The following is a 14146-nucleotide window of genomic DNA, read 5'->3' on the forward strand; positions in this document are numbered from 1 at the left end:
ACTGAGGCAGGCAGGAGCCTCACTGCCTTCTCCCTCCCCTGACTCCTGACTCTGGCTATGATACCTCTCCAAGAGGAATGATGCTTCTGATCCCATGGGGTACTCTGGCCCACGGCGCCTTCTCTCCAGCCCTCTCCTCTGCAGGCTCACCTGCCCTACCCCTGGCACCCTCTCACCCATGTCCCCTGACAGCCATGGGTGGACAGCACACGGGGCCAAAGCACATTAGCATGCAGAAGGCAGAAATGAAGCTGGGGAGAGGCCGATGTCACTCGTTTAGGGCGACCAGATGGCATAGACAGGAAGCTTTTTAAACTAGTGGTTTTAATTAGCACAGACATGATTTCCTGCACGGGCTTCTTCCTGGGCCCCTTTTTAAATTGCTCTGGCAGGTGTGTGTGGTGGTTTCGAGACCGAGACTTTCAGCCAATAAAAACCAGAAATGTAAAGGGGTTGGCATGGTCAAATTACTTGAGAAAAACTTTGAAATGGGACAAATTAGACCAGGTTTCTTTTCACTTGTGAAAAAATTTTTTGTATGAGGGGATGCGTAGATTTATTTTGGGGTTCCCCCGGGGGGCTTCCAGATAACTGCTAAAGGGGGTCGAGCGATAGGACTGCAGGGGGAGGAGCTTCTGCGCCCTTACATAGCAGCTGACCCCGGCTTCGATTCCTAGCACCACTAAGCTGCTCAGGAATGATGTCTAGAGTGCTCAGAGTACCTAAAACTCCAAAAGCAAAACAGAAACAAAAAAGCTGCTGCATGACATGGACACTCCTGTGTACTCCTCCAGGGAACAGAGGTCATTGCTTGTGACTCTTCGGGGGGCATATTGCCACAAGGGAACCAACCTGTGACTAAGGTGTGGGTGCAGTAATGATTGATACAACAATACCTGAAGGCACTTGAACCCCATGTTTTGGGAGGCATTTTGGGAGACACTAGCAGTACTCAGGGCTTCCTCCTGGTAGGACTCAGGAACATATGAGAGACCAGGGATGGGACCTGGATCCGTAGCATAGCGGGGAGGGTGTTCGCCTTGTACAAGGCCAACCCAGGTTTGATCCCCATCATCCCATATGGTCCCCTGAGCATTGCCAGGAGTGATTCCTGAGTGGCCCCAAACCAAAATAAATAAATAAAGATGCTGAGGTTCGAACCTGGGTCAATCACATACAAGGCAAGTGCCCTCCCTGCTGTTTTATCTTTCTGCACCCACTTGACCCCCCCCCTTGAAACTTCCTCCCTAGATGGTCACCATGTGATCCTTGAGCACTGAGACCCCCGGAGCCCCATTTCCATTGGGATGTGCTCCCAGATGCCAGCCCCCACAAATTTCTCTCCAAAAATGAATGTGGGGTTTAAAGAATGTTTCTATGCACATGGCCTGAATCAGACGCATGATTGAAGTTTAGATGAAACCCACCAATTACCAGCACAAATATAATAAGAATTCATCTTCATCATCATCAGAAAGGAATTTCAGGGGCTGGAACAATAGCACAGCAGCAGGGTGTTTGACTTGCATGCGGCAAACCCGGGATGAGCCCGGGTTCGGTTCCCAGCATCTCATATGGTCCCCGAGCCTGCCAGGAGTGATTTCTGAGCACAGAGCCAAGAGTAACCCCTAAGTGCTGCCAGGTATGGCCCCAAAACTAAAAAAACAAGCGGGGAGGGGGGGAATTTCACTCTGCCCTGAACAGAGGAGAGGCTCTGACAGATGCCAAGTTTTCTCCGCTTTTCTCCTAACCCTCTTTCCTTCCTGTGATTCCCCTTTTCATCATTGAACCACCTCATCTCCCACCCTGGCCCCTCCATTTATATGTTTGTCCATGGTGGCTCCCCCAAATTATCCAAGGGCCCACAAGGGTGCCTTGGATGAAACCCCATGAATTCTGTTTGCAGCAGCTGGCCCTGGAACCTTCCACAAGACCCAGTTTCCAGGCCACCTTTTACACCCTCAGCTGGAGCCGGCTTTCTCCCTCTGTGGGCCCCCCACCTCCAGATCAGGCCTCCCCCATCCCAAAGGTGTGGAGACAAAGCCCCCAGAGGGCCGCTTCCTTGAGGTCTCCTTAGCCTACCCAGGGATCCCCATTAGTACCCTGGCCTCCGGCTGGCTGGGGGAAGCAGGGGAGTCATCCCCCCAGAGGATTTGGCGTTAACTGAGAGTCAGGGGCTGTTTATTATTATTATTATTATTATTATTATTATTATTATTATTATTATTATTTTCCCCCTCTCCCCCCTTCCCCCGTTTGTATCTAGGTGGGGCATAAATCCCAGACCCCGTGGCACACTGAAAGACTCGCCTCCTTGTTCCCTTTTGTGAGTGGCTCTGGGCTGGCCTTTTGTCACTACTGTGGGTTCGTGTTTGACTGGCAAGGGTTATTGGACTATGTAACAAGCGTGTCGGGCCCCTTTGTGGCAGGACAATTCCCCCACAAATCCCGAACACTATGCATTCTTCCAGCCCACTATTGCGTGCGCGCCGGGGCTGAAAGAATCGCAGGGCCCCGACTTCATCTCCTCCCTGCTCCCTTTGTGACTCACCCCACTCACCCCACCCCTTCCCTTCCTCCTCCTCCCCCTCCTCGCCCCCACTCCCCTCCACCTCCCTGAAATGAATACTTTACCGGGGCCGGAAACATTTAATCGTCCCCTTTTGAAAAAAATTAATTGAAACTTCTCCACTAGTTACCTTTTGTGTTGGTACTTAATGCAATTTTGGGGAGAAAGGCCGAGAGGAGGAGGAGGAGGAGGAGGAGGAGGAAGGGCTCGGAATATTTCATTTGGAAATGCCCCCATTGGCTTCAAGACAAAAGGCATTGAAATCTTTTTTTTTAATTATTATTTTTTCCCCTCTAAGAACAGACACTGGGGGTGTTGAATCTTTTATTATTATTATTATTATTATTTATTATTATTATTATTATTATTATTATTATATTTTCCCCTCCAAGAACAGAACGCTGGGGTTCAAGATTTTTATTGTTATTATTATTATTTATTTATTTTTCTCCTCCTAGAACAAAACACTGCGGTGTCAGATAATTTTTTTAATCATTTTTATTTTTTTATTTTTCCCCTCCAAGAACGAACACTGGGGTTGTGTCACCATAAACTTTATGGCGTTTGAGTTAGAAGTATTATCACAACAGTAGCCAGGGTAGCTCCAGTATTTTCTTTTGAATGGGGAAAAATATATTTTTTTCCTGGACTGTCTCCGGAACCCCTCTCAAATGTATTACAGCACCTATGTCACGACCGTGTTTTCTAGCTTAAATACAGTCGCAGTGATGTTTTATTTTTGCCTACCTGGATGCCCTGATGGGGAATGGGTCACCTTGCTCTTGGGGTTCCGTTATTCCTTGCCTTGTTCCATTACTAAAAGGAGGGAGAACCACTGGGAATAATTCTTCATTACTGAAAGCTGTGATTTATTTCAGCCTAATTGTAAAGTTGCTGCAAATTGCCGAAAAGCTTTTTAAAGATCGCAGTGATTAGGGTGTGTGTTTGTGTGTGTGTGTGTGTGTGTGTGTGTGTGCGTGCGTGCGTGCTTTTTTTGGTGTGGGGGGGGGGAGTATGTAGACCGCACAGGCAAGAGGGGACAGCTAAAAGGGGAAATAACACGTCTAATCCTGCTTGTGGTAAATAGGCTGCGGGCTTTTAAAATGAATTTCCTTTCTATTAGTTGGAATATTATGCTAAGCCTTAAGCATTAGTTTTCTTATGTTGCCATAGCACCCCTGTTCCTGCGGGTGGTGACCTGGGAGGACGACAGTACAAAGCTTATACGGTCTTGAAACTCTCTTTGAAGATGAAAAGTCTTTGATGGTTTATATTTATGCAAATCTCTCAGATATGATTTACCCAACTGAGCCTGAATGGGGAGATGATTAAAATTCCCTTCGCCTTTGATATCCATTAATGGCTGCCTCTTCCTTACATTTTTTAATGGATAGCTACGTTTTCCTGTTTATTTACAAAATTGGCAAAAGTCTTTATCATACCTGAGCGGTTTGTAACGGTTTGGGGGTGGTTGTGTTTTGCTTGTGTTCTTTTTTTTTTTTTAATCTGTTTATATCTTATTCGATCTAGATAGACATCACGGATTTACAATTTAGAGTGTGGTGGGGTTTTTTTTTCCCCTTCCCGTTTTGAAAAAAAAAAAAAACGGGGAGTTTGGGGGGGGCTGAATCTGTGTATGAGCTTTTGTATGTTTCCAGATGATAGATTTTGGAATTTGGGCTACCCCACTGGCAGCTCGCTGTGAACTGGTCTCATGGAAAAAATTGGCAAGCTTTGGTCTTCAAAGAATTAGACTTCCTTCTTTTTTTTTTTTTTAAAGGTTTTTCTAGGTAAGCTAAAAATTGATGGAGAAAAAAAAAAATCCCCGGGAACAAAGGGTAAAGGGGCTCTAATGGATAATGTGGGGTCCCCGGCAGTGGTTTCAACACCATCCGGTTGACGTCAGGCAGTGCAGTACTGGGATGAAACAGGAGAGTGTGGCAGGTAGAAGGTGGCTATTTTGTTTTGGGGGGATATCCCTATACCCCACCCCAGAGCCTGCACTGGAGCCCAGGTGCTTGAGAAACATTTAAAAACCAGGCATTGAGGCTGGAGCAATAGCATAGTGGTAGGGTGTTTGCCTTGCACGCAGCCGACCCGGAACAGACCTGGATTCAATTCCCGGCATCCCATATGGTCCCCTGTGCCTGCCAGGAGCGATTTCTGAGCACGGAGCCAGGAGTAACCCCTGAGCGCTGCTTGGTCTAACCCCAAAACCAAAAAAATAATAAAATAAAATAAAATAAAATAAAAACCAGGGGCGGAGAGATAGCATGGAGGTAAGGCATTTGCCTTCATGCAGAAGGTCGGTGATTCGAATCCCAGCATCCCATATGGTCCCCCAGGCCTGCCAGGAGCGATTTCTGAGCATCAGAGCCATGAGTAACCCCTGAGAGCTGCCGGGTGTGACCCAAAGAAATAAAATAAAAATAAATAAATAAATAAATAAATAAAAAACAGGGCATTTCCCTGTCTCAAGGCCTCAAAATGCTCCTTTAAAGGGGGGAGGTCTGGGGGGGGGGGAGAAAGGCTCTTGGGGTGACAACCCTTTAGTTTTGTGGGACCTTCCTTACTTTTTCCCTTTGTATTATTATTATGATGTTATCAACCTTAAAATCAAAGACTTGAATTCTTTTTTTTTTTTTTTTTTTTTGGTTTTGGCCACAACCCGGCGATGCTCAGGGGTTACTCCTGGCTGTCTGCTCAGAAATAGCTCCTGGCATCATGGGGGACCATATGGGACGATCCGGGATTCGAACCAACCACCTTTGGTCCCTGGTATCGGCTGCTTGCAAGCAAACGCTGTTGTGCTATCGTCTCCAGGGCCCAAAGACTTGAATTCTTACCCTTCCCCCTGTCTGTTCGTCAAGGCAGGACTATTTCCCCATCCCCCCTCACCTATACCCCTTATTGGACTTTCATTTTCAGACAAATTTTCCGTCTACTTGAAAGGCCGAAAACGTGAAGAGCCAATGAATTTAATCCCTTTGTGGAAAACTGCCATGGTTTGCTCAATTTTCAGGTAAGAAAGCCAGAAGTGACTAAGGTAAGTTTGTTGTTTTATTTATTACGCAGTAACTTCTTGCTTTTGGCTATCACAGAGGCTTGAAATATTTCTCGAGCAATCTTGAGAAATCTGAAAGAAATCCCAGGGAGACCATTTTGATAGCTGTGAGGTTTCCCAACATCCCTGAAAACAAAGAAATCAGCGAAGTAGACAGAAACATAAAACAAGAACTTTCAATCCTAAATAATAATTTCCCCTGAGGATGTTTTTTCTCTCGTCAGAACGACGCTTTTCATTAAATCACCATAAATAGAAGCTTTTGGCGTATTTCCTTTAGAGATTAAATTGTACATGAAATTTTGTCAGCCTTTACGAATTAACTTTGATTTATTCTTTTGTCACCATTTGTCTTTTTTCATGGTGTGGGGTGTGTGGGGAGACGTCTCCGGTTCCTTTGCAGCAAACATGGTTCAATTGAAGTAGAAAAGATCACAGTTTGTAAATTAGTCCACACCAATCATTTGTAGCCCATTATTTCGAGTCGCCATATTCGGACCTAAAAATCTTTTCTCCCCAGGCACTCGGGGGAGTTGTGCTGAGCTGGTTGCCGGGGCACCTCCTTGGATGGCTGAGTTCAGCTGTTTGCCCGTCACCAATTCTTAGCCAGCTTCCTTCCCCTGCACCCCAACCTTTATGAAGCGATCATTGAAATTGTTTTCCCAGAACAGGACTTCACGTTCCACCTGCCTCGAACCTCCCTCCGTGGAGCCCTTCCATCTCCCAGGCTAGGACTGAGGGCAAATCCCTGAAAACAAAGGCAAGAGAAAGTTTAGCTTTACCCAGAAGCTCCTCTATCCAGTCCTGCAGGCAGAAACTTGGTGCCTGCTAGACTCACGGGCTTGAGCAGAAACATAGCTGTTTTGGGGAGAGCTGCTTCTAGCCTGGTTTTACACTAGGCACCGACAAATTCACCCAGTCCACAGCATTTGATGCCGCAGAATCCTCCCTCCTCACTTTCCGTGCTAAGCTGTAGTTCACAACCGTTTTACTGTGCAAATTAAATGTCTTTCAGAGCCCTTAAGGAACCCTCCAAATTAACCAATAGGTCCTAACTCTCCTGGCCAGGCCCTCCCCACCCACACAGCCCAACCACCGGGGACCCCCCATCTCCCACCTCGATACTTTCTCGCCCTCTTTCCTCTCCTCTGCCTACGTGAAATGGCAAAACAGCTCATGGGTGGATGCATCTTAGTGGACTTGTTGCTTTTATTATTTTCTTTCCACCCCCTCAGGATTGGTAAGGTTTTTCACATCGTGTGTCTTGAATCCTCAGATGCATTGATTAAGAAGCCTTGAGTCCTGATGTCAATAGAAATCATCCAATTGTTTTGATTTTTTTTCCCCCTAAACTCCCTTCTCTCCTGTGGCCTTTGGGTTTCTGGTCTGAAAAGTGACAACAGATTTTGGAAAACTTCAAATTTTATAGTATAGTCCCCCCACTTCCCCCAAAAGTACAGGAGCGAATACCAATGTCCTGTTTTAGCTATTAACTAATTATGAAATTTGATACAGCATCCTTCTAAGTAGGGGTGGTGTGGGGGGGGCGCTACGTTTGTTTTTAAGGGGGTTTTTCAGCTATACAGTGCTCAGTTGGGGTCTTTCTGTTCCTGGAACAGTCCTTGTTCCACTGAAATTCATTCCTGGCACCCCTAAGATCCCCCCTACTCTGCTCCTTGCAGGCCGTCTGTGAAGAGGCCCTGAAGATAGGCCCTCAGCACGGCCTCTTCCTGGATGCGGTGGTCTTCGGGGGGAGAAGACTTCAGAGCCAGTATAGGTACCAGAGACTCTTCTTCCTCTCCTTTCTGCCCCTGTCTGCTGGCCAGGCTGGCTTTTGCTCTTGTTACTGATGGGCATTTCCATGACAACATCCACTACCCATCCCCGCTAAGAGCCACTCCTAGGGCAACTGTCCCCCTTCCTGGGCTTTGACTTGGTCCTAGAGAAAAGAGGGCAAGAGCAAACCCTAGCCACCCTGAGAGCCCCTGGCACGTCAGTCTGAGGCTGACTCAACTGTAAGTACACTTTCCTGTTTGCTTTCATGACTTGCCCCCTTACTGGTAGCCTACAAGTAATTCTTGCCAAGAGAACCTAAATTTTTCTTTTATGTTTCTTTTTTTTTGGGAGGGGGTTGTTGGTAAGAGTTGGGCCACCCTCAATAAATGGTGCTCAGAGCTTACTCCTGACTCTGTGCTCAAGGATCACTCCTGGAGGATCACTGCCGTGCTTTGAGGAGGGAAGGATTGAATGTGTGCTAGGGCAAGGTGGACTACCTCTTCAGCGCCCTATAGGTGTTTTGTTTTTGTTTTTTGTTTTTTTTTTTTCTTTTTTTTTTTTTTGGAAAGGCCATACCCACCAGTGCTCAGGGATTACTCCTGGCTCTGTGGTCAGAAATCACTCCTGGAGGCTAGAGAGATAGCTCAGCAGTAGGGAATTTTCCTTGCATGCTGAAGAACGGTGGTTCGAATCCCGATATCTCATATGGTCCCCCGAGCCTGCCGGGGGTGATTTCTGAATGTAGAGCCAGGAGTAAACCCTGAGTGCTGCTGGATGTGACCTCCCTCTGAAAATAGTCACCTCCTATCAAGCTTGAGGGGACCATATGGGATGCTGGGGATTGAACCCCGGTCCCGTCCAAGGTCAGCCACATACAAGGCAAAATGCCCTACCACCGGTGCTAATCACTCCGTTCATCTCCCCCCCCCCCCCAGCTATTAGGTTTCTTTAAAATACATTTCAGAATTGGGGATGTGTGTCAGTGGCTAAAGCAAACATTTGCCTGCCTTGTCTACATGCACGTGACCTGGGCTCGCTCCCAGGATCCACCCCCCCCAAAACCAAACAAAACAGAAACAGCCTTGATTTTCAGCACAACACACCCCCTTATCAGCTACTGAGCAAAGAACTGCACTAGTTCTCACACTCAGTCTCCCAGAGCATTTGCAAGAACCGTGGTGGGCCAGTAACCTGGAGACAGTTAAAGTACCACCTGGCGCCAGCTAGAAACAGGGTACTACACACACACACACACACACACACACACACACACACACACACACAACTCACACACAATCGCACACATCAACCTCCCAGTGGATGAGATGAAGCTGATTTTACCCCCCCACACCAACTTTACTTTTGTGTAGCGGATCATTCAGCGGGGTGCTTCCTAGGTCGTCCCAAAAGGCCCGCCAAGGTCTCCCCAGTTCTTCATGCAGATCCAAGCTATGACTTGTGGCAGGGAAGTTAAGACTTCCTCCATCTTCTTCCTCTGTCCCTTCTTCCATCCCTTCATCCTGCCTCATCCCCTTCCTCCATCCCTTCCTCCCCACCCACTCACCATTGTGCATATCTCTCTGGATTGACACTTGAATGAAAGAGAAGGGGTGCAATGACCCCGGAGGCCTTTGAGGGCCTTTGTCACCTTCTCCAGAGGCATCATTTGTTTTTCCAGCCCACAGACAGAGGAGGGGCCTTGTCGTAATGCCCTGGCATGTACTTAGCTGGGGGCCACTGATGAAGGAGCCCGAGGAAGGAACCCCTAGGTCCCTTTCCTGCCCCGAGAAAGTGCCCATTAAATGGGTGCGCATGAGGGAAGGAGCTATGCCACTGCTGGTGGTCCTTGAAAACTGCCTTCTGGGTTGCAGACATCGGGTTCTCTTGCCAAAGTTCATTTCTCTTCCTCCCACCCTCTCTCCCCCCCCGCACGCCCAGGGGCGACGAGCCAGTAAAGACACCCAGGACATCCTGTTCGCGCAGGGCAGAAGATAGTGGTGGTGGCACGCGCCTTCGGTCTGCAGTCCATCGACCTGGTGGTACATCGACTTCAAGGACCTCGATGGCCTGAGGCGCCAGGCTCGGGAGGGCGCGGGCCATGGGGCTTCACGGGGTATGCGGGGCACCGGGCAGGGGGAGCCAGGGCAGAAGTGGCAATCTTCCTCTCGAGTCTCTGCTCTGGACCCTGCTCTGGATATCATCAAAGAACCTGCCAAACTGTCATTTCACACATACACACACTCACATATACACACATCCATGCATACACAGCCACTTTAGCTCTACAAGTCAAAGCAGAGTCACTCACTTCTCTCTCTCTCTCTCTCGTCTTCTCTCTCCTCACTGTCTCTCCTCCTCCTCTCGTCCTCTCTTCTCTCTCCTGTCTCCTCTCTCCTCACTCGTCCTCTCTCTCTCCTCCTCTCTCTCTCTCACTGTCTCTCCTCCCTCTCTCCTCTCTCTTCTCTCGTCCTCTCTCTCCTCTCTCTCCTCTCTTCTCTCCTCTTCTCTCTCTCCTGCTCTTCCTCTCTCTCTCTCTCCCTCATCTCTCTCTCTCTCTCATCTACTCAGGATTACTCCTGGCTCTGCACTCCAGGAATCACTCCTGGTCATATGGAGTCCTGGGGATCGAACCCGGATCGGCCATGTGTAATGCAAATGCCTTACCTGGTACATTATCACTTCAGCCCTTTGATCTCTTAATTTTTTAACCCCCACATTGTCCTATGAATTATTTTCTCCAAAGTTTGGACCCTGGCGGGAAGTAGGAGGCTTTTATTTATTTATTTATTTTTAAAAACATGATTTTAAGCAAATTGCCATAAGAAATTTGTGCTGAAGAGGAAGAGAAGAATTTTCTTGTGGAGCTGAAATATTCTATTTTTGGGGGGCCACACCCGAGTGACGTTTCAGGGGGGTTACTCTGGTTATGGGGCTCAGAAATTGCTCCTGGCTTGGGGGATCATATGGGATGCCAGGGAATCAAACCACGGTCCATTTTAGGCTGGCACGCACAAGGCCTTACAGCTTGCACCACTGCTCTGGCCCCTTGATTCTATTTTTTAAATAGATGATCCTTTTTGTTTCTTTGTTTTGTTTTGGGGGCCTGTCCCTCTAGTGCTCAGGGGCTGACTCTGGCTCTTGTGTTTTAGGGATCCCTTCTAGTGGTGCTCAGAAGTCCTTCTACATTGCCGGGGATGGAACCCATATTGGCCATGTACAAGGCAAGCACCTTCCCTAATGTCCGACTTCTCCAGTCCCAGATTTTTCTTTCTTTCTTTTTTTTTTCTTCTCAATCAGTCAAAAAATGGAGAATTAAATCTGCTACCATCACCCACCTCCCAGGACCCACCTGTCATTCAGAACATAGGTTCCTCCCCCATAGCATCTTAGAGCACAGCCCAATATCTGTAACCCCTCACTGGAAGCTCCCAATCTCCCAAGGACCAATGGAAATATTATGGTGTTTGTTTTGTTTTGTTGCCACAAAAATCTATGTTTTCAATCACATCTTGTACACAGTCACACAACTTCTGATCACGCACACGCATGCATGCACACGCGCGCGCGGCACACACACACACACACACACCACACAACACACACACACAGCAATCATTCTCTGCTTCTGATCAGATTTATTCTTTCGTCACCTCTGCAGACACGGTAGCTTTCGGTACAAGATCTAAACAAGAAGGGGAAGAGAACAGACAGCCATCCCCTCCCCTTTGGGAAATATTTTTGAAATCTGTCCCGTGGAGGGGGGTGACCGAAAGAAATACTTCACACACAGGGACTTTAAATGTCAGCGATAATTTTGATGGAACAGGCTGTCACCCAGAATGAAAATCAAAAGCCTGAAAGAAACAATCTCCGTGTTAGAATTCAGCAGCGCTCCACCACCACCCATTTGTGTGTGTGTGTGTGTGTGTGTGTTTGACAGAGGGAACAGAATACATGATGCCCCTTCAGATTTTGTCTTAGCGAGTGACTAGAATGTGCAGGCCATTGAGAAAATGTCTCACTCAGCTCAACTGTCAGGCAAATCATTCCTGTTCGACATTGTATAGCGAACGTGGAAGGGGGTCCTCTGCCATCCTGGGGTCCTATCTTTGTTTCCCAGGGCCCAGAATGCCCACCTGCTGTCCAACAGACCGAGTTAGGAACGGGACCCCGACAGGAAGGCCGGAGGCAAAACCCCATGACATCTAATAGACCCCAACGTTGTTGGGCTGCAGTAATTGGTGCCGGCTGCCCAGTCAGCCAGATGTTGATCTGAAATGGGTCCTAATTCAGACATAAAAAACAGAAGAAACACTCTTCTCCCCAACCTCCTTCATGACCACCCCCCCGAAGGCTGCCCACTCTCAGACAGCACCCAATACTATCTGCTGAGGGGTGGGGAGGACATTGGGGCACATTCTCTTCAGAACCTTGAAGGGAGTTGGAAACTAGTTTGGTTTTTTTAATCAAGGTACAACCCCAAGATGGAATGGGGGTGCACCTTGGTTCAGTGGCAGAGGAGCAGCTCTTTCAAATCAGATTTCAATTTCTAGACTGTGCCCAGCTCAGCATGAGGAGCTTATGGGCTGGGCACTATTGTTTCTCAACAGTGGGAGCAGTGAATCACCAGAAGAATAGGAGCCAGGGAGGAGAAGTTGGGGGCAGGGGTACCGTGCCCAGGTAAAGCCTTCAAGTGAGCAAGTCTGAAGCCCTGGAGCAGAACGAGGGTCCTTTGTTATTCCACTTTTAGAGCTACATACAGGCCATACAGGCCAGTGGAAAGTAGGAAGCCCGACAGTTAGTAGGAGAGTGCAGTTTCTCTAAAATGTTCGCAGGAGTATTTTTAAGCTACTGATGATCTGCTGCTCATAATTATTTGTTATTTAACTGCCAGAGTTTGTGGCTTTTTGAACAAGAGAAGAGGGGAGAGAGGGAGGGAGGGGGAGAGAGGGGAGAGAGAGAGAGAGGGAGAGAGAGAGAGAGAGAGAGAGAGAGAGAAGAAAGGAATAACACGAATATGAAAGGAAGGAAAAATGTCCCATCTCACATCATCAGAAGATGTAAAAAAACACCTAATGAAAGTACTATTTCTCTCTCACACATACATACTGATAAAGCACATTCCAGTTGCTGTGGCATTAGGAATTTTTAGTAATTTTAAAAATTAGATAGTTGCAGTTATGTCACAATGTGATACATTTTCTTTAATTAATCTACAATTGAAAAGACAAAACTTATATAGACATAAATACTTAGAAAATTGTAAAAAAAAAATTAGATAGTCGGGCAGGAGTTACATGCTTTTTTTTGTTTTTTCCTCCCCAGAGTTAGCCCATTTTCATATCTTTGCAGCATTTTCAGCATTCCCAGGACCACGATCCATGTTGATCGATTTTAAACCAATACCTAGGTCCTATCACGGCTAGTAATACATAGGAATTATTTTTTAATAAAGAGAACCCTCCATATTTAAGTCCTAGCACAGTCACCCAACCTCACACAATGGCATAAGGGTCATGACGATGAAAGCAGTGGGCCTTCTCTCCTCAGGCACAGTCTTTTGAGGAAGACAAACTATACATCATAAGTCACCTAAAAGACTTGACAGTATTGATTTAGATCACACTATATTAAGGGCTACTGTAAAACGGGATTTCATGGTCATAAATTTTCGTGTCTTCCAATCTTGCACCCTCTCAGAAACTTGTCAAGAGTAGTTCCTCTCTATCAAACTTTGCCTGGCTGTCGCATGGCCCTGTAGCTTTGGAGAGTCACTTGTTGGGGCCGGATAAATATGACCAAAACATAATGTCCTTCTTAGGTGCCTCTTCACTAATTCCTACAACCTACCATGCAGCCTAAAACCAGCCCTTCCATTCCCAAATACGGAAGAAGGATCTCGCTATGTTTCAATAAGTTGTCCTGGCTCCCAGCTGCTGATCCCTTCTGGCACCCAGAAGTGACGCTTTAAAACTGCTTTTTTATGTTTTACACGACACTATAAATTATGTACATGCGTTACAAAATTCAGGATAAACAATTAGTGCGAAATGACTACCTGAGCTGACATGCTTTATTAATAATAGGGTAACAATGATTAAGTTTATTTAAAAAGGTCGGGATGCCTCCTATGGCAGAGGCCTCATTTGTCATTGCTGATGTTATTAAGTCCCGGAAATTTATTCCTCAGATCATTGAAAGCATGTTGGCCGTAACTGGTTCTGAACATTTTTATTATTGCATTGACAGAGAAGACCCAAACAACAATGTGAAGAGTTTTCATCATACCACCGTAAAAATAAGGATGTGTTTGGTTAACCCATTTCAATTATTTTTTTTCTTCACAGAATACTCAAAAAAAAAAAAAAAGTTCTCTGATTTTCTACCCGGAAGAATAAAGATTGACAGTCATAAGAATTGTTATTTTATACAAGGGATACAATTTGTAGTACGTGCTAAACAACTCTTTTAAAACAAAGCAGATTAATATAATAGACCAACAAATATACTTAACGGTAAATTATCATAAAGTGTACATTCATTTTTAAAGAACCAAATAGGCCCATAATTTTATCATGTAATATTAACTATAATCTCATCATGATTAGAACATTAAATTATGTTCCATTTTATTAATGGCCTGATTAGATTCTTTCCTTCCTGCCTGTTAAATTGGTTTTGTAATCAGTACATGATTCATAGAATTCTGTCACTCTTTTTTTTTTTGTACTATGTTT

General features: G+C 46.3%; 1 protein-coding gene across 1 annotated transcript in view; it reads left to right on the forward strand.

Moving 5' to 3' along the window:
* The window catches only part of CLYBL (citramalyl-CoA lyase), a 160070-nt gene that overhangs the window by 127902 nt on the left and 18022 nt on the right, over positions 1-14146 (forward strand). The window contains 6 exon segments of the mRNA XM_049778524.1: positions 5486-5548; positions 5551-5591; positions 7316-7381; positions 7383-7410; positions 9348-9448; positions 9450-9522. Of these exon segments, the coding sequence (XP_049634481.1) occupies positions 5486-5548; positions 5551-5591; positions 7316-7381; positions 7383-7410; positions 9348-9448; positions 9450-9522 (372 nt within the window).

This window comes from Suncus etruscus, chromosome 8, assembly GCF_024139225.1.
Source record: "Suncus etruscus isolate mSunEtr1 chromosome 8, mSunEtr1.pri.cur, whole genome shotgun sequence".
Taxonomy (NCBI): domain Eukaryota; kingdom Metazoa; phylum Chordata; class Mammalia; order Eulipotyphla; family Soricidae; genus Suncus; species Suncus etruscus.